The 27,856-nt window shown below is 36.3% G+C and overlaps 1 protein-coding gene across 3 annotated transcripts in view; it reads left to right on the top strand.

The window, feature by feature from the left end:
* Positions 1-27,856, top strand: part of RABGEF1 (RAB guanine nucleotide exchange factor 1) — a 92,310-nt gene that overhangs the window by 20,120 nt on the left and 44,334 nt on the right. For 2 of the 3 annotated variants that reach the window (XM_077141026.1, XM_077141024.1), the window contains exons 2-3: positions 20,178-20,366; positions 22,650-22,816. In XM_077141026.1, the coding sequence (XP_076997141.1) occupies positions 20,188-20,366; positions 22,650-22,816 (346 nt within the window). In that variant the 5' untranslated portion in view covers positions 20,178-20,187. The remainder of the gene's footprint in view (positions 1-20,177; positions 20,367-22,649; positions 22,817-27,856) is intronic. The other variant, XM_077141025.1, reaches the window with a different exon arrangement.

The raw sequence follows: 27,856 nt of genomic DNA, 5'->3' as shown, positions 1-27,856 counted from the left end.
ACAGAAGGGTGTTCTAGGCTTGCTCATAAATAAGGTGGCCATGTAATTTATCAACCAAAGTATGTCCTTTTTGCCAGGACAACAGGCATAGCCAGGGCTGTTCCTTGCTAATTGGGATATGTGGGTTCCCTCTTTTATAAAGAACAGGTGATGTTTTTAAACTCGCAGTTGTATATCAAATTGTGGAGAACTTGTTCTTTTTTTTTTAATTCTGAAAAATATATACAGAAAAGCAATAAATGTCCAAGTACATTTTAACAAATAGTTATGCGACAGATTTTTAAGTTTAGTATGGGTTACATTTCCACGATTTTTCATTTTTTTCTTCTAAGTTCTGCTCCAAGACACTGGAGACCAAAAGAAATATTAATATGTTGATTCAGTAGTAATATTCATTTTTTAAATCCTATCTTCTCTATTATACTCTTCCTTCTCTGTTTTTTTCTTTTTCTGTGTGAAAAATAACATGTACAAAAAGTGATAATTTCAAAGTACATTGGAACAATTAGTTGTAGATGAATTTAAGAGTTTGGTATGTGTTACAGTTCCACAATTTTAAGTTTTTATTTCTAGATACTCTAACGTACTGGAGACTAAAAGAAATATCAGTATTCTGATTCGGCGTTCATACTCATTTGTTGAACCCATCGTTCTCAGTGTAACTCCATCATCACCTTTGCTCTTTCTCTCACTCTTTAGAGGTATTTGGGCTATGATCATTCTAACTTTTTCCTGTTGGAAGGAGCTGTTGATAATATGGGATGGGGGATGGAACAGTTGATGTAATTCTCCTCTCTCTGCATTTCAGGACTTATCTGGTCCAGGCATCTGGAGTTTGAAGGCTCCTTGAAATTTACCCTAGTGCACGAAACCTTTGTAGAATCTTATATAATGCCCTAGGTATTCTTTAGGATTGCCAGGAATGGTTTTGGTGTTAGGCAGAAAACTTATTTTTAAAAATGACCTACAGTGTTTATGGCAGTTCTTATTTAATGGGATAGTTTTAACAGCTTTTGAAAATTTCTGCAGATTGACCAAATTTTTGTTATTTTCATTATAGCAGTTAAGGAAAGTTCATTTTTTTTGAAACCTAAGGTTCATAGAATTGATCTCATCTTATGAACATATGTAATAGTCAGAAAAGTGTGTATTAATCATTAAAATTTCAGTATATCATGGGCTTTTTCTTTTTAATTTTAGCTTTTATTGGTTTTGGTTGATTGTATCATTTTTGTTTTGGCAACCTTCTAGCATTTTCAGATTTCAGGTTTTCAAACCTTAGTTTTTAATGTGTAACAATTAATAACCAGAAATTAATGTAGTTAATAATTATTTAATTAATTAATAATTAATTATTGCTCAATAGTTGAGCAATATTTAATTGCTCTGCTCAAAAGCTTAAAACATAATAAAATTATTTGAGTCATTTATGAATTTGAATAAATACATTTCAATCTAGGCAATAGCCTGTTTTATTTCCCTTAACTCAGGTGTGTCATTGTATCTATATATGTGTGTGTGTGTACATCACTTTGCCCTACCACAGCTAAATGACTGAGATGAAGCTGCAGCAAATATTAGACTTTGAAAAATAAGTCTTTGGAGGTTGAAACCATTATATATATATTTTGCAAATTGGTATTATTGTAGGTAGCATTAAGAGAAATAATTTTTGGTCAGCTACTTATGAATAAGTTGACCATTTGGGGACTGGTTGCATCCTTGGCAGAGAGAATGGTAGGAAATAGACTGCAGAGGCCAGGGAATGGCTTGCTTCAATGAGGCTCATAATTTCACTTAAATGAAAAGGTTGTGATTTAGTACAATACAAGATTGTTGTCTAGAACTCATTCCTTAAGAATGCTGCTCTGCTGGCTCTGCTTGTTCCAGCAGCAATAAAGTCTGCATTATATTCCTTGAGTTTAAATATCACTTGGAGTTATTTGTTCCGGCTAGTGTTTCGATACTTTGTATTGTTATGTTTAATGTTGAAACTCTGCCTTTAACTCTCTGTTTAGCATTCACACCCGTTTTGGAAACAATGTATTTAATGATAGGATAGTTGGTCAAAGTTGGATACAGATTCAAAATCCTGAGTGTTTAATTAACACCGTGGTTTCTTCATAACATATGAAGTCTAGGACTAAAAAGAGTACACCTAGGTGAGAAGATTGAAGGAGACAGGTGGGGGTTGGTGAGTATGGCTGGTGTGATGCAGTCATGTTTATGCCCTTAATATGTGCCAGGCAGGGTGTTAATTAAGTGTGCTAATTAGTTTCTCCTCCACATCTCTGTGAGGTTAGTATGTTATTCCCCTCCCTCTTTTATTTATTTACTTTTCATATTTTAATTAAAAATTCTTGTATGGGCAATATACATTCACATGGTTCAGATTTTTAAAGGACCAATGAGTATAGTATAAAGGCTTCTTCCCTTTGACTCCCAGCCACCCTATTCTCTGTCCCCCCTCCAGGAATAATTTCTTGTGCATCAAGTGATGTTTTATGTTTATATGAGCAAAAAAGTTTGTTTTCCTTTTCCCCCTTATTTGAAGTCTACATACTATGTAGACTGTCGGCAAATTGTTTCTTCTTTTGTTCACTTAATATATCTTGGATATTATTTTATATCACTAAAAAAAAGTACACCTATAAATCAAAAGAGACAATTTATAGAAAACTGAGCAAAGAACATGAACAGTTAATTTTTTCAAAGAAAATATACTAATGACAAATATGTGTAAAGATGGTTAACCAATCAGGGAAATGCATAGTAAAAGAAAAAATGGTGGGTTTTTTGCCTACCAGATAGGCAAAATTAAAGATTAATATGCAGTGTTCATGAGGTTGTGGGAAAGTATATTGTCTCATACACTGTAGGTGGGAACATACATAGGAACCACCTTTCTGTGAGGCCAGTCTGGGAGTATATATGAAATTTGAAGTGCTCATACCCTTTGGCATAGCATTTCTGTTCATATTGCAAATGTCTGCTCACAACCTTGTCCTGCATAGGTATCTGAGATTCACACATTCTTTTTATTAGTACAATTTCTAAATATGATAAAATAACACATTTTCTTATATACTTTAAATATTTTTTTCTAGTCTCTTATTTGCCTATTTTGACTATAGGTGGGGCCTTTTTTTAAACTACCTGAACGTTTCAATTTGTGTATTCAAATCTGTCCATTTCCCTTACGATTTCACCTGTATCATGTAAACTTAGCTAACTCACTTCTGTAGAAGTTTCATAAGTACTTAATTTTAGTCTTTTCTATTTTTTTCTGTTTTGTCTTAAAAAAAAACTCTTTAATATACATTTCACTAATCTTAGGGATATCAGATTGCTGAGCAATTATTCCAACACTATTGAAAATTCTTCCCTTTCTTTCCTCTAATATTAAGTTATTTTGTACATTATATTAGAGTTCTCTTTTGGAATAGTCTTCTGTAGTGATTTGCCAGTTCTGTTGCTAAGTTCTTGATATTTTAACAGTTTGTATGTACTTTTGCTGCTAATTCTTTTTCCAGAAAATTGGGGGAAAAAACGCTTGCCTGTTTATTATTGCTGATGAAATATGGAACCATTTTGTCAAGTTCCCAGAAGTCTGGTACGATTTGGTTTTTTGTTTGGCATACTGTATGGTGGGGTCACATTTCATTATTTTTCCATGTGAGTATCCTGTTATCTTAGCACCATTTGTTGAATTTTGTTTGTTCGGTTTTTTGGGGGGAAAGTGCATGGACTGGGTAGTGAACTTAGGTCTTCTGCATAGCAGGTGAGAATTCTTCCACTGAGCTACTCTTGTACTGCCCTTGAGATTTATTTTTAAACTTTTTGTTTTTAAATAATTTCAACCTTACAAAATTCATACAAAAACCATACGGAGAACTCTGTAACCTCCTAATCCCCACACCCAGATAGCCATATCCACAAGTTTTACATTTTGCATATTTGCTGTATCATTCAGTCTGTCTGTCCATCTGTCTCTCTATCCATCAGTCAGTTTTCTGAACGCATGAGTGTGGTTATATACTCCTCGAACACTTAATACTGCCGTGTTCATTTCCTAAGAACAAGGATATTCACTTAAGTCACCACCTTGAGTAGGTATCAAGTTCAAGAAATTTAACAGTGATAAAGAGCTTACAGTCTGTATTCCAATTTTTTAATATGTCCCAATAACGTTCTTTTGAGCCTTTTCTCTTCCTTTGTGAGATCCTATCCAGGATCATGTATGGCTTTTAATTGTCATTATCTCTTTAGTTATTCTTTCTTTTTTAGTTATGGCAACATATATACAACACAAACTTTCCAATCTTAACTGCACCCAAGCATACCATTCATTGGAATTGATTATATTCACGATGTTGTGGTACCCTCACCATCCTGCATTACTAAAAGCTTTCCATATCCCTAAAGAGAACCCCTCCAGCCATTATGCAATAACTCCCCATTTTCCTTGTCTTCTGCCCCTGGCAACCTGTATTCTAATTTCTATACTTGTATGCTTGCACATTCTCCAGTATTTTCTTTCTGTTGCCATGAAACATAACTTACCCTAAATTTTTAATGAGCTTTGTTTGCTTTAATACCAATGTAACTTCAATAGTATATAATAAGTATGTTCCTATACCCTACCTTTATGTAGTTATCACAAGTTGCATGCTTGTACATTATGAGTCCCAAACTACTGATTTCTCATTACATTTTATGCATTTGCCTTTTAGATTCTGTAGAGAGTAAAGAATGGGTTACAAATCAAAAATACAGTAGTGGTGGCATTTTTATATACCCTTGCTGTTAAACCCTCACCAGAGATCTGTATTTCCTTTTTTTTTTAAACATGGGCAGGCACCGGGAAGTGAATCTGGGTCTCCAGCATGGCAGGTGAGAACTCTGCCACTGAGCCATTGTTGTCTGCCTGAAATCTGTATTTCTTTATGAGCTTCAATCTGTTGTCTGTTGTCCTTTCCTTTCAACCTGCAGAACTCTCTTTAGCATCTCTTGTAGAATCAATCGGGTGGTGATGTCTTACAATCTTACTCAATTTTGGAAGATGGTTCTGGTGGTATAGAACTCTTTTTTTTTTTTTTTTTTTAACATGGGCAGGCACCGGGAAGCGAAGCGAATGCTATAGAACTCTTGATAGGCAGTTTCTTTATTTCAACACTTTTAAATATGTCATTCCACTGCCTTTTTGCCTCCATGGTTTCCAATGATAAATCAGCACTTAACTTTATCGAGACTCCTTGTATGTAATACATTGCTTCTCTCTTGCAGCTTTTAGAATTCTCTTTATCTTTGGCGTTTGACAGTTTGATTCAAATATGCTGTGTTACCGGTCTGTTTGAGTTTATCTTGTTTGGAGATCATTGAACGTTTATGTCTTTAGTTAAATATGGGGAGTTTTCAGCCACTATTTCTTTGAATATTCTCTCTGTCCCTTTCTTTCTTCTCCTTCTAAGACTCCACAATGTGTATATTGGTATGCTTGATGGTGCCCCACAAATTCCTGTTGCTCTGTTTACTTTTCTTCATTCTTTCTTCTTTCTGCTTCTCAGATTGAATGATTTCAACTGTCTTATCTTTGAGTTTTCTCTGATTCTTTCTTCTCCCAACTCCAATCTGCTGTTGAACCCCTCTAGGGAATTTTTTTATTTCTATTACTGTGGTCTTCAGCTCATGTGGTCCCTTTTCATAATTTCAGTCTCTATTGATATTCTCTATTCATCTGTGATCTTCCTGATTTCTTTTAGTTCTTTGTCCATATTTTCCTTTAAACTTTAAGACCATTTTTTAAAAAGTTTTTGTCTTGTATATCCCAGGTCTAATCCTTACAATTGATGGTTTCTAATACTTTAATGTTCTCCTTTGCCTCGTCCCTTGCTTCCTACTTCTTGTGTTTCATAATCTTTTGTTGATACCTAGACATTTTGATATTTTAATGTTATCCCTGAAATTTAGACTCTTGGGCCTCTGGGCTTATCCATACAGTGAATCTGGAGAATAGCTTGAGGTCAAAGTATAGGGGCATCCCTGAACCTTTCTGCCTTTGTATTTTGTCTTGGGTATGCACGTCTGGCCCCAGGAATTCCATGTTTCCAAATGTCTGCTCTTCCCTAGGAAACAGTTTACTCACAGTCCCAGACACTGCACTATATATCCTACAGCTGGCAGTACTACCTTGCCCCAGGCAAGAGGACTTGACTACTCTCCCCCAGTTTTCTATAGGAGAGCTTTGTGAGCCACTTTGTACATGCAGAACAAATTCTGCATGGTGAGTCCCTCAGTCCACCACCAGACAGATTGGACCTGACAGGATGTGCGCAAGGGTTACTCCTGCTCTCCCTGGAACTGGGACCAGGGATCTGCCCATTGAAATACTCCCATACCTTATTGTACGCTTTACTGTTTTTCATTCTTTCTTTATTATCTTTTTTTTTTTTTTTTTTTTTTAAAATGGGCAGGCACCGGGAATCGAACCCGGGTCCTCCGGCTTGGCAGGCAAGCATTCTTACCTGCTGAGCCACCGTGGCCCGCCCTCTTTCTTTATTATATGTACTTATGGTGTTCAACCAAGCTGTCTACGTAAGTTATATTAGGAAATGCACTAGTCAAAATGTAAATTTTGTACCAAATAAACATTTTTTGCTTTAGTCTCACACATTGGTTGAAATTTTAAAATATTAAGTACCATCTATTTTCAGTACCCTACAGTAATGACATTCCTTTGTTCTTCCTCATGCAAAAACATTTTTTAAATTTGTACATTTAGTCACTGTCATTATACACTCTAGGCAATCCTAGATTATACCATCTCAATCTTTATCGTCTGTCTTTGTGATTTCATTTGTGCCCCCAGTGAATACCTTTTACTTCTATAATCATAAAAAAACAAATTTAGGAAAAAAGTTTACCTATAGGTTCTATTTTTTAACTGAGGCCAGGAGACATTATCATTTTGCTGGTGTTGATTAGATCTCTTGTTGAGTTGTCTAGAGGAATGACCTATGAGGACATGACATTGAACCCAGGTATAAAAATCAGGACTCTCCCAAGGAAGATGGAAGTTACTCAGATGCACAAAGTGTTTTTTTATTTGTTTTGTTTTGTTTTCCACACTGAGCCAAATCTGGTTTGCCTACAGACCCTTAAGAAAGAACATAGACCATTCTGGTATTTATATTCTTCTGGCCTTTTAAGGGTGCCTGGACTCAGATTAAATCATAGCCCTGGGGCAGAATTAAATACTAACTGTCCCACAGTAGAGAAAATTTTTACTGAATCTTCCCTAATGTTAGTGGGCCAATTGAACTGTGCATTCTTTATGCCTAGGTTATTCAGTCAAAGCTTATTTGTTGGGGCTGGGGTGGGGTGGGTACAGTGCTCAAATAGGAGCTGGGTATGGCTATTCTAACTTCCTTCTTGGATGCAGTGGTGGAATACCTCCACCCTGACTATGCCCGTGAATTGTGGCCCAACTGATTGGGGACAGGTCTTTTTGCCCAGGAAAGATAAAATCAAGCCTTAGGCAGTTGACTCTCCCATGTTTCTTCCAAATGGAGAAGCTATGCTATCTACATAGTTCTGAGGTCTGATCTAGGTATGCTATTGTACACTTTAAAGTCTTCCCTACTTTTATATCCACCATAACATAGCTATCACCACCACTGCATATCCTTTCAAATCATGGTGTGTATTTTTGGTTGTTCTTTGCTCTCTTTATTTTCCATACTTAGAAAGAGCAGAAATTATCTGAGTAGTGTGTTTACTGCCTGGTACACAGTGGTCCAATCATAGATTTATTAAAAACTTTTTTTGTTTTCTTCATTTTTCATTTTGAAATAATTGCAGATTCACAGGAAACTTCAAGGATAGTACAGAGTGAAATATATCAGACATAAAAGGACAAATGTTGTATGACCTCACTAATATGAGCTGATTATAATATGTAAACTCATAGACATAGAATCTACATTATAGTTACTAGGAGATGAAATTAAGCTAGAAAATGTTGAGCAGCTGTTTAAAAAAGAAAGATGTACAAGATTTTTAACTAGGTTGAATTTAAATGTGTGGAAATGGATGAGGTGATGGTAGCATATTATTGTGAGTATAATTAACAGTGCTGAATGGTGCCTGAATGTGGTTGATTGGGGAAGTCTGTAGCCATATATGTTACCAGAAGGAAAGCCAGAAGTTAAATTATGAGACTGTATAACACAGGAAATTTTGTGGTAGGTGATGACTGATTAGCAGTACAAATATAAAATATTTCTTCCATGAACTAGAACAAATATGAAATTATTATAAAGTATTAATGATAGACTGGTATATGGGGAAAAAAACATAGCTATTGCAAACTGAAGACTAGAATTAACAGTAATATCTTAATATCCTTTCATCAACAGTAACAATCACACCAATGCTTGGTGTCAGTGATGGGGAAATAAGGGGTATAGGATGTTTTGGATTTTCTTTCTTTTTTTTTTTTTTTTGAGTAATGAAAATGTTCTAAAATTTATTGTGATGATGAATACACAACTATGTGATGATACCGTGAGCCACTGAGTGCATATTTTGGATGGATTGTGTGATGTGTGACTATATCTCAATAGACATTAAGTTTTAAAAGAAAGATAGTACAGAGAAGTCCTATGTACACTTCACCCAGTATAGTACAATAGTGAAATTAGGAAGTTGAAATTCATACGATGTGTGTGCATTGTTCTGTGCCATTTTGTCACACACATGGATTCCTGAAACCACCACCAAAATCATTTCATTACCACAAAAGAGCTTCCTCATAACTGCTTTGTTTTGGTAGTCCCCAAGACTGCCCCAATTTTAATAATTGGCTAGAAAGGACTCAGAGCACATATACTCCCAGCTATGTTTATTACATTGAAAGGAATGCGTGACATGATCCAAAAAGGAAAATGGCACATCAGGCAGAGTCTGGGGGAAAAGAAGGAGGGGACCATAGGATTATAGTGGTGAGGTTAGCTCAGACTGTCAAAATAGTTTGATGGAATACTAATCCAGGATTTAGTAGGTATCAGCTCTAGTAATACCTCTGTCACTTACTAACTTTTTAATTTTATTTCTATTATATTTTTAATGCAATTTTATTGAGATAGATTCACATACCATACTTTTTGATTGAGTAAATCATAACTTCTCAGTCTCTATGTCTTTATTAGTATGATAATAGGAAAAAGTAGATGGCCTTTAAAGTTTCTTTGTTTAATATTCTAGGACTCTGTCCTTCTGGCTAGAGTTAGTTTTTTTTTTGTAATTCCCACCGCACTTCATATTTATAAATGGCAGGTGTGTCGTGTCTAAATTCTGTCCTTGCAGAGTTTTACCCTTGTAGAAGCAGTAAAGGGTATTTGTAGTTGCAAACTTAAAATTTGTTCTTAATTAGATTTCTCCTCCCTTGCATGCCTCATTAGTTCTTACAGAGTGTCCCTCAAAAATGGGCTATGGTCCCTGCCATTTCCATTACCAATGTTTTGCCTCTTTTATGGCAGCCACTCAGTGGAGTTGTCTGTTGGTCAATAGCCTTGTCTCCTGTTAGGCACTTCTCCCCAGACCAACGTACTAATGGCCTCTCAAATTTGTTTTTTGTTCTTTTTAAATCATACCATAAAATTTATATATGAGTGTGTATACAGATCTGTGAATTTCAAAACATTTATAGATTTGTGAAACATTTCCACAATCAGAATATGGAACAGTTCCATCGCTCCAAAAAACTATCCCTTTATAATCACACCTTCCCCAACCCCAATTCCTAGCAAACACAGATCTCTTCTTCATCTCTAGTTTTCTCTTTTCAGTGAGGCCATATAAGTGGAATTGTACAGTATGTAACTTTTTTAAACTAGCTTCTTTGACTCAGCATAAAACCTTTGAGATTCATCCAAGTTGTTGCATGTATTAATAATTTCTTCATCTTGCTGAGTAGTATTCCATTGTATGGATACGCCACAGCTTGTTTATCCATTCACTCATCAAAGGATATTTGGTTGTTTCTAGTTTTTGTTAATGATGAATAATGCTGCTGAAAACATTGTGCTCATGTTTTCATGTGAACATCAGTTTTTATTTCTCAATAGAAATACCCAGGAATGGGATTGTTGGGTCATATGGTAAATGTATGTTAAAATTTTAAGTAAATTATGAAATTGTTTTCCAGGGTCACTGTACCATTTTGTTCCACTAGGAATGTATGAGAATTCTAGTTGTTCTGCATCCATGCTACTACTTGGTATTGTCAGTATTTTGGTAATTAATTACCAAATATTTGGTAATTAATTACCAAATTATTCATAAATAATGATATTTCATGGCAGTTTTATTTTGCATTTCTCTATTAACTAATGATGTTGAACAACTTTTCACATGTTTATTTTCCATCTGTGTTGTCAAGAACTGTGAAGGACCTGAGTTTTTACCCTACTTGCACGTTAACAAGTTAGTCTGTACAGCTTCATGGGTGTTGGCAGAAGACATAAGACTCCTGGGCCAGAGACAAGTGATTTTATTACTCACAGGACAGCAACAGAACAAGTATCATGTTCTCATTGGCTGCCCTTGCTGCCCAAGTCCTATGGGGGTGATGCTACAGCCAAGGAACCCATACTTTTTTTAGGAATCCCAAGTCTTTTGTAATGAGCAGCAAGCAAACTTACCTGACTTTTGACCCAGTGGGATACATTTTTAAAGACCTTTCATACAGAAATGCAAGAGACCGTTGCAAGAGACCCTGCATTTTTATATCTTATTTGGTGAAGTGCCTGTTCCGGTGTTTTGCCCATTTTTAAATTGGCTTGTTTGTTTTCTTACTATTGAGTTTTGAGAGTTCTTTGTGTATTCTGGATACAGTTCCTTTGTCAAATATGTGATCTGCGAACTTTCTCCCAGTCTGTATTCTTGTCTTTTAGTTTTCTTAATGATGTCATTTGAAAGCCAAGTTTTTTTTTTTTTATTTTGCTGCCAGGTTCAGGCTTCAAGTTCCAGCCCATCTTCTGTGGGTTGTGGTGCCAATGTTAATTCAGTTTTCAAAGTCTTGGCAGTGCTTTGTGACCTTTTTCACTTGTGTTTCAATCAGGAACCTAGCTCTGATCTCTATTAAGTTTTCAAAGTGTGAATACATCAGATCCGTGCAGATACAACCTCTAGGGGTGACCAGAGGAGTTAACAAACAACATTTTGAGGTTCTTCTCAGCAATTTCTCCAGAATTTTGTTTTTGTTGTTGCTCATCATTTCTTTCCTCTGCCTAGGAAGCTGTGGAGTTGGTTACCCCACTTTATCATGTTACTTCCATAATTGTCCCCACATTTGAGGCCAATTGTTAGAAGGGTACAAATTGGGAAAATCAACAGCTTTCTTTTGTCAGAGTTTGACTTCTAAGAGTCTCCCATTCCAGCCACTGCTATGGACACCACATGATTGTTTGGGATGTGTGGCACAAGAGAAGGGGGAAAAGACAGTAATATGAGGGATTTCTGTATTCTGAGTGTAGGAATTCCTTTTCTTATTCCTTGAACCAGAACTAGAGGATTTCTCCTGGAGCTTTCTTTGTGCCCAGTACCTACTTCTGGGTTGGTTAGGTGATATTGGAGGGAAAAACAATGATAAACTTACTTCAGATTTGGTGACACTTTGAATTCTCGTTTTCTTTCTCCATTCTCCTACTTTTTACTTTTAATAATCCTCAGATAGCTCAATGCACACTGTCCAGATTTTATAGTTGAACTAAATCTTTGGAGTCTTCCTCCCCCACAATGTGTGGCCACTTATGTTTGTGCTCAATTTTTTTTTTAATTGTATAATATATATACAAAGCAAAAAAAAAAAGGAATGGTTTTCAAAGCACTCTTCAACAAGTAGTTACAGGATAGATCCCAGAGTTTGTCATGAGCTATATACCATCATCTCAGATTTTTCCTTCTGGGTGCTCTAGAACATTGGAGGCTAGAAAGAATAAATATTTTTTTATCATCACAATCGACTTTTTTTGAGTGTTAAAAATATGTACAAGACTTCCGGAGAAGATGGCGGCTTAGTAAGACGCGCGGGTCTTAGTTCCTCCTCCAGAAAAGCAACTAAAGAAACAGAAACAATACAAAACAGCTCCCGGAGTCACGACAGAGACCAAAAAAGACAGCGTACCCCATTCTGGAACGGCTGAACGGGTAGGGAGAATCCACTGCTGTGAGATACCCGAGGGGTGCACGTTTTCCCGGCTGGGGTGGCTGGCGTCTGGGGTCCCCTCCACGCACGTGGCTCCCCGGTCTGACTGGGAACATTGGATAGCGGGGCCCTCCCGTCACGCTTGGCGTCTCGGGCCAGCTGGGCAATTTGGACCGGCACTCCCCCAAGCCACGGCCAGCGACCCCCGCCTCCACGCACGGTTTCCCGGGCCGACTGCCCCGCAGACAAACGACCGCCACGAGCGCCACCTACTGGGCAGGAAAAGAAAAACAGAGCCCAGAGATTCCACAGAAAAACCTTTCAACCAGCTGGGTCCCACACCCAGGGAGATCTGATCAAATGCCCAGACACCAGCAGAAAATAATGGATGACGCTCGGAAAATTGAAGATATGGCCCAATCAAAGGAACAAACCAATAGTTCAAATGAGATACAGGAGCTGAGACAACTAATGCTGAATATACGAACAGAAATGGAAAAACTCTTCAAAAACCAAATCAATAAATTGAGGGAGGACATGAAGAAGATATGGGCTGAACAAAAAGAAGAAATAGAAAATCTGAAAAAACAAATCACAGAACTTGTGGGAGTGAAGGACAAAGAAGAAAAAATGGAAAAAACAATGGATACCTACAATGGTAGATCTAAAGAGACAGAAGCTACAATTAGTGAACTGGAGGATGGAACAACTGAATTCCAAAAAGAAACAGAAACTATAGGGAAAAGAATGGAAAAACTTGAGCAGGGAATCAGGGAACTGAATGACAATATGAAGCGCACAAATATACGCATTGTGGGTGTCCCAGAAGGAGAAGAGAAGGGAAAAGGAGGAGAAAAACTAATGGAAGAAATTATCACTGAAAATTTCCCAACTCTTATGAAAGACCTAAATATACAGATCCAAGAAGTGCAGCGCACCCCAAAGAGAATAGACCCAAATAGGCGTTCTCCAAGACATTTACTAGTTAGAATGTCAGAGGTCAAAGAGAGAGAGGATCTTGAAAGCAGCAAGAGAAAAACAATCTGTCACATACAAGGGAAACCCAATAAGACTATGTGTAGATTTCTCAGCAGAAACCATGGAAGCTAGAAGACAGTGGGATGATATATTTAAATCACTAAAAGAGAAAAACTGCCAACCAAGACTCCTATATCCAGCAAAATTGTCCTTCAAAAATGAAGGAGAAATTAAAACATTTATAGACAAAAAGTCACTGAGAGAATTTGTGACCAAGAGACCAGCTCTGCAAGAAATACTAAAGGGAGCACTAGAGTCAGATACGAAAAGACAGAAGAGAGAGGTATGGAGTAAAGTGTAGAAAGAAGGAAAATCAGATATGATATATATAATACAAAAGCCAAAATGGTAGAGGAAAATATTATCCAAACAGTAATAACACTAAAAGTTAATGGACTGAATTTCCCAATCAAAAGACATAGAATGGCAGAATGGATTCAGCTTTAAGACAAGATAAACTTATGAACCATGTAATAACATGGATGGACCTAGAGAATATTATGCTGAGTGAATCCAGCCAAAAACTAAAGGACAAATACTGTATGGTCCCACTGATGTGAACGGACATTCGAGAATAAACTTGAAATATGTCATTGGTAACAGAGTTCAGCAGGAGTTAGAAACAGGGTAAGACAATGGGTAATTGAAGCTGAAGGGATACAGACTGTGCAACAGGACTAGATACAAAAACTCAAAAATGGACAGCACAATAATACCTAATTGTAAAGTAATCATGTTAAAACACTGAATGAAGCTGCATCTGAGCTATAGGTTTTTGTTTTGTTTTGTTTTGATTTTACTATTATTACTTTTATTTTTTTCTCTATATTAACATTCTATATCTTTTTCGGTTATGTTGCTAGTTCTTCTAAACCAATGCAAATGTACTAAGAAATGATGATCATGCATCTATGTGATGATGTTAAGAATTAATGATTGCATGTGTAGAATGGTATGATCTCTAAATGTTGGGTTAATTTCTTTTTTTCCGTTAATTAAAAAAAAAAAAAAAAGAGAAGGGATAATTGGAGATGAAGGGATACAGACTGTACAACGGGACTGGATATAAAAACTCAGAAATGGACAGCACAATACTACCCAATTGTAATGCAATTATATTAAAACACTGAATGAAGCTGCATGTGAGGTATAGGTTTTTTGTTTTTGTTTTTTTTGTTTTTTTTTCTTTCTATTATTGTTTTAATTCTTATTCTGTTGTCTTTTTATTTCTTTTTCTAAATTGATGCAAATGTACTAAGAAATGATGAATATGCAACTATGTGATGTTATTAAGAATTACTGATTGTACATGTAGATTGGAATGATTTCTAATTGTTTTGTTAATTCTTTTTTTAATTAATAAAAAAAAAATAAATAAATAAATAAAAAAATGCCAAAAAAAAAAAATATGTACAAGAAAGCAATACATTTCAAAGCACAATGCAACAGTTAGTTGTAGAACAAATTTCGGAGTTTGATATGGGTTACAATTCCACAATTTTAGGTTTTTACTTCTAGCTGTTCTAAGATACTGGAGACTAAAAGCTATATCAGTATAATGATTCAGCAATCATACTCATTTGTTAAACCCTACCTTCTCTGTATGACTCCACCATCAACTTTGTTTGATCTTTCTCCCACTCTTTAGGGGTGTTTGGGCTATGACCATTCTAACTTTTTCATGTTGGAAGGGGCTGTCAATAATATGGGGTAGGGAGATTAAACTAAGCTGATGTTGTGGAGAGGCTGGCCCCTCTGGGTTTCAGGACTTATCTGGTCCAGGGACCCATCTGGAGGTTGTAGGTTTCTGGAAAGTCACCCTAGTGCATGGAACCTTTGTAGAATCTTATATGTTGCCCTACATGTTCTGTAGGATTGGCAGGAATGGTTTTGGTTGGGGCTTGGCAAGTTATAAAAGGTAGCAATGTTTAACTAAAACTTGCATAAGAGTGACCTCCAGAGTAGCCTCTCAACTCTATTTGAACTTTCTCAGCCACTGATACCTTATTTCTTTTTTTTTAACTTTTTTTATTAATTAAAAAAAATTAACAAACAAAACATTTAGATGTCATTCCATTCTACATATGCAATCAGTAATTCTTAATATCATCACATAGTTGCATATTCATCATTTCATAGTACATTTGCATTGATTTAGAGAAAGAAATAAAAGGACAACAGAAAAAGAAATAAAACAGCAGAAAAAGAAATAAACTGATACCTTATTTCTTACACTTCTTTTTCCCCATTTGGTCAGAATGGCATTGTTGATCCCAGGTGCTAGGGCCAGACTAATCCCTGGGAATCATCTTCTGTGTGTAGTTTGTTTTCTTTTTTAATTTTAAATTTTTTAAAAAAAAAACACCAAACGCAAACATTTGTAACTTTTGATCATTCTGTTCTGCATATATAATCAGTAATTCACAATATCATCACATAGTTGCATATTCATCATCATGACCATTTCTTGGAACATTTGTTATCTATTCAGAAAAAGAAATAAAAAGAAAACAGAAAAAATTGTATACATACCATACCCCATCCCTCCCCCACACCAATCACCAGCATTTCACTCTAAATTTATTTTAACATTTGTTCCCCCTATTATTCATCTTTATTCCATATGTTTTACTCGTCTGTTGATAAGGTAGATAAGGTAGATAAAAGGAGCATCAGACACAAGGTTTTCACAATCACACAGTCACAATCTGTGTTTCACAATATCACACAGATATATATTGTGAAAGCTATATCATTCATTATACAATCATCTTCAAGAAACATGGCTACTGGAATACAGCTCCACATTTTCAGGCAGTTCCCTCCAGCCTTTCCACTACATCTTTTTGACTAACAAAGTGATATCTATTTAATGCATAAGAATAACCTCTAGGATAACCTCTCGACTCTGTTCAGACTCTCTCAGCCATTGACACTTTATTTTGTCTCATTTCACTCTTCCCCGTTTTGGTCAAGAAGGTTTTCTCAATCCCTTGATGCTGAGTCTCAGCTCATTCCAGGATTTCTGTCCCACATTGCCAGGAAGGTCCACAGTCCTGGGAGTCATGTCCTACGTAGACAGGGGGAACGTGGTGAGTTTGCTTGTTGTGTTGGCTGGAGAGAGAGGCCACATCTGAGCAACAAAAGAGGTTCTCTTGGAGGTAAGTCTTAGGCCTAATTTCAAGTAGGCTTGACTTATCCTTTGTGGGGTTAAGTTTCATATGAACAAACCCCAAGACTGGGGGCTCAGCCTGTAGTGTTGGTTGTCCCCCCTGCTTGTGGGAATATCAAGAATTCAACTTGGGGAAGTTGAATTTTACCCCTTTCTCATCATTCTCTGAAGGGGACTTTGCAAATACGTTTTTATTCACTGTTCAAATCACTCTGGGATTTATCTGGGCATCACTCTGGGCAAACCAACAAAATCTCATGTACTACTCAAGATTCCATGTACTTATGCTGTTCAGTTAAGCTGTCTACATAAATTATATTAGGAAATGCACTAGTCAAAATATAAATTTTGTACCAAATAAACTTTTTTTGCTTTAGTCTCACACGTAAATTGAAATTTTAAAATATTAATTACCATCTATTTTCAGCACCCTGCAGTAATGACATTCCTGTGTTCTTCCTCATTCAAAAACATTTTTTAAATTTGTACATTTAGTCACTTGTGCTCAATATTTTTTTTTTTAAGCCTGATTTCATTCCTTGGGTCACCTGGTGTCTGTTTACCTTAATGTACAGCTGAACATTGTTTAGAAATTGTGCTCAAACACCCACTGGCCAGTAAGGCTTCCACTCTTTGCTGAATGGGCCAAGGAATGCATTCAGACCTCAGGCCCTCAGCTCTTACTTCCTACTGGACTCCACTCTTGTGTCTCCTCTGTATATTCACAAGTTCATTGGCCAGGTATATTTTGGGTCATTGTGTGTCATTTGGTGTTTGTTCCATATGTGCACAACCTTTAGATCAACCCAAGATGTGTGTATCTGGGTTTCCTGAATATCTTTCACATCCTGGGTAGTTTGCTGGTTTTGTGCTTGCCCCACACAGGCCCTTAGTCTCCTGATGATGGATCAACTGGCCCACCTTGTTTGCTTGCCAGGGAAATTGGCTCTTAAACTGGCAGAGCTTTGAACCAAGCCTCTGATAGCAACAGTGGAACTCATTTTTCTCAGCCTTCCCTGCCCTGGTTGAACTTAATACTGGGCAAGGAACAGGAATAATAGAGCACCTGGTCAACATTTTACCTGATATTTGGGAGTTTTCATGAATAGCTGCTTCTCAGTTTGTTGTATACCTGTGGTTGATATCCAGAATGCTGGAGTGGCTATTTTTGAAAGTTTTGTCCACCTTTATAGTTGCTTTTTGGGAAGAAGATTTACTGTCCTCCTTGCTCTGTCATGCTGAAAGTTGGAACTCCACCTCTCAAGTTTTATGTCTTCAAGTAGAGCTCTTCTTTTCAGGAGCTTTTGATGATGCCTCAGTCCAGACCTATAGCCTGGGATTATAGAGTAACCATTATAATTTGATTTCACACCTATCTTCTTCGGTTTACCTCTTATGAATACCACACCGTTTATGTTCTACATCTGCTTTCCTGTCTCTGAACTTTTTGTGAAAGATGTTCTTCCTGTTCAGGATGTCCTCCCTCTTTTATATTATCTTTCCAGAATCCTTTAAGGTTTAAATAAAGGCTCTATAAGGTTTTCACTTTCTGCTCAGGTGGTCTCTCCATCTTCCCTAAGTCAGAATTACCTCACTTTCTCTTCCCTCACAGTCCCATAGCACTTCTTTTTACAGCATTTTCATTCTGCCTTCTGTCATCGGTTATGAACCTCCTAAGGACAAGGACATGCCCTATTAATCTTTGTATCACCTATGGCATCTAGCTCAATTCTATGAGCATAGTAGGCATTTAGTAAATGTTTGAGTTGAATTAATAGTGGAATCCCCAAGACATAGGGCTTAATTTTGTTTAGACATTTGAGTTCTTGAATTGACACTGTGAAGTACCACTTCTCTTTATGCTAGTTTGACAGTTCGTTTAGGTGAAAAGAATGAGAACCGTGTGATTTGAATTTGAATTAAAATTGTTGAGTAGCAATTTACCATGCAGTCCTGAAACAATGACAAATAAGTTAACATATGATATAGTAGAAAATAAACTTTGGAAGTAATTAAGAGTTGATTTCAAATTTAAGCTCTAACATGTATCCTCAAACTTTGTGTTCTCAACTGTAAAATGGAAATACTAATTATTCAGTTTTGATGAGTGGATGATTTTATATTTTTAAGTACGTGGTATAAGTTTTCTACAGCTGTTTATCCCTCTCTATCCAAATTGGTTTTATGTTTTCCTGTATATCCTAGCAGATGGAAAGATCTGTTAATGGTTCTTTTTCATTCCCCTAACACCTATAACGTGGTAGTAGCAAGAAGAAAATAGGGTTGGTAAAACGAATCAGCCTAACAAGACTGACAAGATTCGTTGGATTGCTAAAGATAAAGATTGCTTTGACACTTTTATCATGCCAAGTAAAGAGTCCAGTTAGGGAATAGCTTTACAGAAAATCCCAATTACTTTACTGTAGTCTAAAAAAGGAAGTCATAGCTAAAAGTTTCTTTTGGTTTCATAATCATCCCGACATATTTTTTATGGTTTTCTACTTATTATTCCAAACAACTTTTTAACTTTATGCCTTGTTTTAGTTCTGATATTTGTAGCAAATCTTAAAGGTAAGTTTATTCACTATCCAGATAAAGGTGTAGTACAAAATAGCCTGGTCTCCATGTACAATCCAAAAACACACTCAAGTTCCATGGGGAGAATAAAGCACCTCAAAATGCTTCTAGTTTAGGTAAGGGAAGACAGACACAGAACCAGTTTTTTTCTGCTAAAGTAGAATGAAGTAAGTTGTTCTGGTATAAACAATGTTTTGAGAACTGGAGACTAAAAGATAATTCTGGGTGGGAGGGAGTGCATGGAAAGTTTCTTTGAACAAGTGGCCATTAGAATAAGACTTGAAGAGTGAATCATGTTTGAAAAAGCAGAAGGAAAGTGTAGGGAAGAATTAAATTTGTATGTGAAAATGTATGGCTTGTCAGGGAAATGGTGATGTGATTGAAATTTACTGTGCTTGGGATCATGAATTTGTCAAGTAGGTTGGAGGCAGTGAATGAGTTTGAAGGATTTTGAAATCTTACGCAATTTTTAATCCTTTCCTTGTTGCTTATTTATTAGTAGAATTTTATACTCTTAAAAATTTCTTTGAACCTCAGCTTTCCTATCTAATAAAACAGATATAATATCTACTTTTGATTTTGTGAGAATTAAACCATTATATTAAATATCTGTCACAATATTGGGCATATGGTGAGAGTCGGCAAATAGTAGACTCATACTGATTTGTGCTAGATTGCTGAGGGCCTTGAATGGCCATACCAAGGAGTTTGAACTCTGTTTTGATGTTATCTTGACTAATGTTAAAATATTTCTGTCGAGACAAAGTATTCACTTTCATATCATTGAAATGATGTCCTTTTGAGCCAAATAAACATACTGTACTAAGAACACAGTAGAGTATTATTAAAAGAGGACTGTACTTTGTCCTTCAGGTTAAAAATGTAGAGCTTTTTGTCTGCCCTAAGAAGTATCTATTAGTTCTTTCTCAGAGTGTTCTTTATATTATCAGGCAGAGAACAAGAAGTCTTTTCTTAAGAATGACTACATCAGGAAATTTGCTGTATTTTACCTTTCCGTTTTTCTTTCCTTTCTCTCTTTTTCTTTCATTCATTTGTTCTCTCTCTTTTATAGCTTGAAGATCATGGACTCACTCATATTTTGGTTCTTAACTGCTATGCTATAAGTTATGATAATTACATAAATTCATTTCAACAGCACTTCCTTATTTGTTCCTTGGTTAGCAGGAAGAAGATGAGTCTTAAGTCTGAACGCCGTGGAATTCATGTGGATCAGTCGGAGCTCCTATGCAAGAAAGGATGCGGTTACTATGGCAACGTTGCTTGGCAGGGTTTCTGCTCCAAGTGCTGGAGGGAGGAGTACCACAAAGCCAGGCAGAAGCAGATTCAGGAGGATTGGGAACTAGCAGAGCGGTAAAAGGACTTAACTAGGAGTGGTTTAACAGTGGTAAAACTGGGTACATAGTCCTGTCATTGTCAAAATACATTTTTCTGTCCTTTTGAGCTGACAACAAATCAGCTTAATGTTTAGAGAAAGAGAAGTTCTTTTTTTTTTTCCTCTTAACTTCTTAATCAACATTTAATGAATGGTTTCAGTGATGTCTTCGTTTTATGTTTGTGTTAACTTCTAATTATTTTGAGTTTGGGGTATGTTAGTATTAGTTCTCTAATTTAGAGTGTAAGCTGTTTGGAAAAGAAGAATGGAGAAAAGCATACTTCATGGTGTACATTAAATGAAATATATGATATACCTAGTACCTAGCAGAGAGCTGACATATGGCTTTCATCAACATTATTTCCTTCATTTTTTAAAATATATCCAGCTTGGCATCTGGCATAGTAATAAACACACTGTGGATGTTTAGGAGATACCTGTTGATTTGTGTACATAGTCCTTATATCATAGGAATTTTGCTTTTCCTTAAAAATGAGTTTTGTTAGTCAAGAGTAGTTTTTGTTATCCAGAAATGTGATTATGATAAAAAATATTAATGTTAATCCTTTGACAAATAAATCACTCTAGGAACTTAAAACTTTGTCAACAGAAGAAAGTCAGTTGGAACCCTGGCAGCTCTGGCTAGTTTTAATCCAATCAATGAATATTTATTGAGTAGCTATTTTGCTAGCAGTTCTGGTGAACTCAGAATTACAAAGCACTCTCATTGTTGTCAGTGAATCTATTGTCAGTCAAAGAGAGAAAATACAGATACAGACGTAGAGCATTAACTATTTTCTTCAGGCTTCCCACTGCTCTCCTGATAGTTTCACTAGCTAACCATATCTCACAAGGAAAGTAGAGACTACTAGGCATAAATTCCCTCAGCTTTCTTCCCACCAGCACATCAAAATGTACTAATATCTTCATATAAACTCTCTTCTGTCTTAGAGAAAGATTTGTCCCTATTCCATTCTAAGGTTAACACCTCTCCCTGCAGCTTGTTTCTACTTCCAGTTGAGACCTTGCTTGAGATTTCCTTTGCCACTGTTTTCTCAAATTTGAATAGGCATCAGAATCAGCTCTAAAGAACTGAAATAATGTTTGCCGGGCCTCACTCCCATAGTCTCTGGTTTTAGTTAGTTGTAAATGGGGCACAAGAATTTGTATTCTAACAAGTTCCCAGGTGATGCTAATATTGCTGACTTGGGCTCATATTTATTTGTTCTATAGATAGTGCTTGAGATACAGTATAGACACCTCAAGTTCAATTGGTCCAAAACCAAATTTATTGCTTTTTATTTACTCTTCTCCTCTCCGCCAGCATTTTCCTCCTTACTCTCATCCTGTATCAGTGAATGGCATTCCTGTTTATCTGGTTGACTAAAAAATTTAAGGATCATTCTTATTTCTCTCATCACCTCAAACTTTAAGTTCCTCATATTCCAGCTCAGAATTTCATCCTCTTTATTCTCCTTTTCCAGGTCCTTATTTTCTTTTTCTTGAACCTTTTAAATAAACTTTTAATTATTGTCCCTGTCTCTAGTCTGTCTCCCTCATGTTGCTCACACAAAGCACCAATCTGATAATGGTAACTTCTTGGATAGAACATCTTACTTGGTTCCTCAGTACTATATGATAAATGCAGAATAATAGGCGCTTGACAGTCAAGGTTTCTAACCACCCAGTGCCTTTCTGTATATCTGGTATCAATCCGTCACACCATCAGTAGTCTGGCTATCTTGAACTGGTCCTGCATCAAACTACATATGTTCACATTTGTAGCTCACTATTTCTGGAATACCCTTTCACAGTGGTGAAAGCCTATTCATCCTTTAAGATCCAGCCCCGGATCTTAAATGTAAAACCTCAGACTCCTACAGCAGTTGCTCTTTTCTGTATTCTCAGAGCACTTCCTCTACTACAGGAAGTGTCACATTGTGTGATGCTCTTTTACTTTCTCTCCCTTACATCTTTGAGTTTGTTAGAGGAAAGAACTGGGACTTATTTCTTTCTTATTAACCCTAGTACAATTGCTAAATGAACATCATCCATAGAAAAGGTCCCTTTTGAAGTCTATAATAGCGCATAGGACCCTTTCTTACGACAACTATCTGGCAGACTGTAGACCGATTTGGTATATTTAATGTATAAGTTCTAAAATTTTTAAGTCTTCCTCAGTTCATTGAGTAATAACCTTTACATACAAGGAAAACTTTGAGAATAATTAGGTCGTTCTTATTGACTCTCTTGAATTTCAGACTTCAGCGGGAGGAGGAAGAGGCCTTTGCCAGCAGTCAGAGCAGCCAAGGAGCCCAATCCCTCACATTTTCCAAGTTTGAAGAAAAGAAAACTAATGAGAAGACCCGCAAGGTTACCACAGTGAAGAAATTCTTCAGTGCTTCATCTAGAGTTGGATCAAAAAAAGGTAAGTTACTGACATTCTTTACTTAATTGTGTGTTCGAATGTGATACAGAATAGACCAATGAGGCACGTACATTTAGCTTTCTAATTTCTGTAAGCCTTCAGAGAACACCAGCCCAGATTTGAGACAGAAATTGGGTTTGAGGATCAGATAATATGTGAAACCCAAAATCTCTTTGGTTGGATGACATTATGTTTTAGAGAAGCTTGTTAACTTTCTTTACGGCAGAATGAAGAGAGTTGAAATGCATAGTTTTGTTTGTAAAATTCATTACCACCCAGATGGCCGTCTTTTTTTGGCTGTTTTCAGATTTTTTGTGTATTCATTTTTTTTGACCTTAGTTAATTGTCTCTCATTACCTGTAGCTTATCAGAAATGTCTATTTCAAGGCTTGGAGTCATCTGAGAGAGGTTTTCCCTATAAGAGTTTATTTAAGAGAAACAGCTTTTATCTTGAAGAAATGTACAGAGAATATGTAGGGAAAGTCTCACTTTGGGTTCTTGGGAAGTGGGGGTGAAAGTAACCTATAGTAGATATTTCTAACATGGATTTGTATGTAAATGATCTTTTTCATCATGTTTCTTAACATGCCATATTAGCATTCAGAGGAGTTGTCACTTAAGTCACAAGAGTTCCATCATATGGCTCCACTGGTGAGCAGACAAGTGATGCTGAAATTGCTTAGCATCTAGCAAGAAAGGTTTTCTGTTGTTAGGACTTAGTCTTGGAACCTTTGCTTAGTAATTTTCAGAGTGATGTAGTAATTTGAAATGGTGAGGCAGACTGGGAACCAACGCTGATGATTTCAGAAGAGCTGTTTCCTTGGAATCCCCCCATCCCACCCACCCCAGGGTAATTGTGATGAGGTTTTTGGTCTACCTAAAAGGAAAGGGATGAATAATATCATCCCTTAAGATCTTTGCTGAGGTGTTAATCATGGCTGGGGAGCATAATATGGGAACTCTGCATGACTTTTTTGTAAACCTACAACTTCTCTAATTAAAAAAAGAAATATCTTTGCTAGTCTGTCCTTGCTTTTTCATTTTTGTTTTATTAAAAGGAAAATTGCTTATAAACAAAACACTGTACTTCTCCTTAAGACATGAACGCCTTTAAGCAGTTTTTGTCTTTTGTTTACAAAATTCAGTTGAAGTTGTTTCTTGGTTGGTTGCCAGTTGTAGCTATTTTTCCTTCTGTAATAAGAAGGAGGAAATTAGAAAGTAGTGTATGTAGCAGAATTCTTAAAGCACAGGCTTTGATGTAAATCCTGGTTTGAGTCCCACCTTTGCCTTTTACTGACTGTATGACCTTGGATAACCTGATCTCTCTAAAAGCCCTGTTTAGACCAAGGGACAGTAATACCTATCATAGGTATGTGGTGAGGATTAAATGAGTTGATGAGGATAAAGAACTCAGCACTGTGCTGATGCATTTAGTAAGTCTCTAGTCAGTGTTAGCTATTTTAAAATACAAGTTGTTTTTCTGGTAGAATAATCTCTGCTGCTAAGGAGCTCAAGGATATTGATCAAAGCTACTCATTCTCATTTAGCTTAAATTAGCTTAAATTCTGTTTTCTGCTTTAGGAAAGTCTCATTAACCTTAGGAATCTGTGGTATATATAGTGAAATGGCATATGTTAATGCCAATAGGTGAAATATTCAAGAAATTTTAAAGCCATCTGTTCTGCTTCAGTTTTTCCCTATTATATCCCTTTTACCTCAAATATGTGTATATCTCAGAAATTCAGTTTTACATGTATGCATAGTAAAAAATAAATATTACATTATGTATGTTAAATGAGATTTCTGTTACTTAAGTGCATAATAGTTATGCATGTTCTTTGACTTTCCTTAGTGGTCTTAAAAAATCATGTCCTGGGCGGGCCACAGTAGCTCAGCAGGCAAGAATGCTCGCCTGCCATGCCAGAAGACCCGGGTTCGATTCCCGGTGCCTGCCCATGTAAAAAAAAATTTTTAAATAAATAAAATCATGTCCTAAGAGCCTCTGGAGGATGTGGATTTTATTTTGGAAAGATGATTTATAATCCAGTACCAAACCTCCACTATAAATAGGAAACAACTCCAAGTGATTTTTATTTTATAAACTTTTCTATGGAATAGTTTTTATCTTTTTTTTTTAAAGTAATGAACAGATTTGTACTTCAGATTTTTTGTTCTATTTTTGTCTATAGAACTCTTCTGGAAGTAAAGAGCTCAAAATATTTTAAAAATTGCATATTTTAAAATTGCAAATTTAAAAATATGCATATTAGAAAAGAAAATGCTATTGGATCTTTGTTTCACAGATTGCTTATATAACTTTGCCAGATGAATTTTGCTTTTTAGATTGGATTATTTGTTTGGCCATTGTGTGTGTGGATAAGGTTAACTTGTAGTTCAGTGCAATTTTAATTTATTGGATCCTGAATAAAATAGACATTTTGTATTCTCTGTTCTTTATTTTACTTATTTAACACATGACCCTCTGGCTCTTGATATTTTGCTTGCCTCTATCAGTAGCACAAAAGAAAGTTTCTAAGCTAGGGAAGCTTGGTAACAAAACACAAATAACCTTCCAAGGGATTGGAAGACTATTTTAACATCCTGTTAGAGTTGGTGCCCCTTCAGAGAAGGTAAATAAATTTCCAAAGTGAGGTTGAGTCAGTTGTAGCTTATAGAATAAATCACAGTGGGTTTGCAAATTGAAATAATTTAGCTCATAGATTCCGAAATACCTTTTTTTCCTTGAGAGCTCAAATGTGTTTTCACCCTGAGTAGAATCTTTGCCTCTTTTAAAAATTGATCTGAACTTTGAGTCCCTGTGTGACACCTAGGACTCAGAATAGGAGTTCTGCAGTTCTGAAGGTCAGTATTGACACATACAGGTACTGTTAAATGAAAAAAGAAATAGAAGAGACCAGGCTTCAATTAGAGATAAGAATGAAGCCGATTGGGTCAGGACTAAGGTAAATCAGAATACAGGGATAAGGAAGACATTGTCTGTATTTTAGAACTTCACCTACACTATGAGACCAAGAGAGGTTTATTTTTTCCAGAACCTAAATTTTCGGTAGCGCATGATATAACTCAGCCTGTCTGAATAGATCATTTATAACAACCCAAACACAGGATGGCTAAAATGGGAATGAGGGCTTGTAATTCTGTATCGCTTAATTCTATAATGTCTGGCTACATCCTGGAGTATATTGAGCAGATAATTAAAAAGTATTGGCAGAGTCCCTTGAGGGATAGGAGAAGAAATATGAAACTATTAAAGTTTACCACTGGGGAAACCCCTGATACTGTGTGAAACATTAGGGACTCCCAAGTCAATAGCCCAAGCCCTTCATCTTGAGGTTTGCACTTGTGAAGCTTATTTATGTAGCAGAAAAGATTAGTCTACCTATAGTTAGACCTAAGGGTTACTTCCAGAGGACCTCTTCTGTTGCTCAGATGTGGCCTCTCTCTAAGCCCAGCTTTGCAAATGAAGTCATTACCCTCCCCCTTTTGTGGGAAATGACTTCTAGGGGTGAAAGTGTCCCTCACAGCATGAGATTGCCAATGCTTTCCTAACCAAAAGGGGGAAAAGAATTGTAACAAAGAAGGTATCAGTGGCTGAGAAGTTCAAATAAAGTCAAGAGGCTCCTCTTAGGCAAGCTTCAGTTAAACATTGCTGCTTATCATGATTTGCCAAACTCCAACCAAAACCAAACCTAGGGCTTTGTTTGATATTCTAGAAAGGTTTCATGCACTGTGATAAATTTCCAGAAACCGAAACCAATAGGGACCAACCCCTCCAGAACATCAACTAGTTTTACCCCCCATCCCATAATATTGACAGCCCTTTCCAACAAGAAAAAATTATAATGGGCATAGCCCAAATACCCCTAAAGATTGAGAGAAAGAGCAAAGGAGAAGGTGGAATTATCAGAGAAGATAGGATTTAACAGATGAGTGTGACTGCTGAATCATAATATTGATATTTCTTTAAGTCTCCAGTGTCATGGACCAGGTAGAAGTAAAAACCTGAAATTTTGAAATTGTACTCTATACCAAACTCTGAAATCTGTTTTATAATCAGTTGTTGCGGTGTGCTTTAAAATGTATTGCTTTTTGTATATTTGCTATTTTTCACAATTAAAAAAAGAGAATAAAATTGATCTGAGAATGTTGCTCCCAGGGGTATCTCTTTTCTTCTTATGGAATTGAAATACTTATCTCTTTGCCAAGACTTTAGATTCCAGATGCTGTTCCTTACCAAAATGAACCAGGGCTCTTGGAGAAATGACACATTCTGGGGCTGGAGCAGGGAAGGAAGGACATCTTAAAAATGTTGGAGGCATGTCAAAAAAACCCAGAAGCCAGCCTGAAGGGGTTCCCACTGGCCAAATCTGGGACAATTTAAGTATCAAAAGAAATAAGGACAGTGAATGGATTATAACTGATTGAACAAAATTTATAATCCATGAGTTCATTCCACAGATAAATAATTAGAGGAGACGAGAAAGCTCTTCTTACCACAGAATCCTGACTAGTAAATACAGAAGGAATGATGGATTTAGAAGATCACAATTTTGCAATCTAATCATAGTAAAAGTTTATTCATACAAGTTTTATCAGTGGATGCTAAATCTGGGATTATGGGAAGGGGTTTCCTGAGGAGCAAGGTATTGGTGAGATCTCAAATTACCACCCCACAAATAATGTATTAATTATATGTAGAGAAGTGGTAACTCTAAAATAGTGGTGGGGTTAAAAGGGACAGATGTTGTGTGCCTCCAGATATGATACTCCGAGAAGAACACAACATCACAACATACAGTATTTGAGCTGAAAATTCATAGCCTGAATCCAATCTTAAGGAAACAGCAGAGAAACCCAAATGGAGGGGCATTCAAAATAACTGATATGTGCTCTTCAGAAAACAAAGTAAGTCTGAGGAGAGTTTCTGGGTTAAAGGAGACTGTAGATTCATAACTGCTAAATGCAGTGTGTGACCCTGGTTTCGATTCTGTTATCAGGTTAAAAATAAATAAATAAATA

The sequence above is a fragment of the Tamandua tetradactyla genome, chromosome 23 (assembly GCF_023851605.1).
Source record: "Tamandua tetradactyla isolate mTamTet1 chromosome 23, mTamTet1.pri, whole genome shotgun sequence".
Classification (NCBI taxonomy): Eukaryota; Metazoa; Chordata; class Mammalia; order Pilosa; family Myrmecophagidae; genus Tamandua; species Tamandua tetradactyla.
Note: the sequence above shows the minus strand (reverse complement) of the source record. Positions and strands in the feature narration are given on the sequence as shown.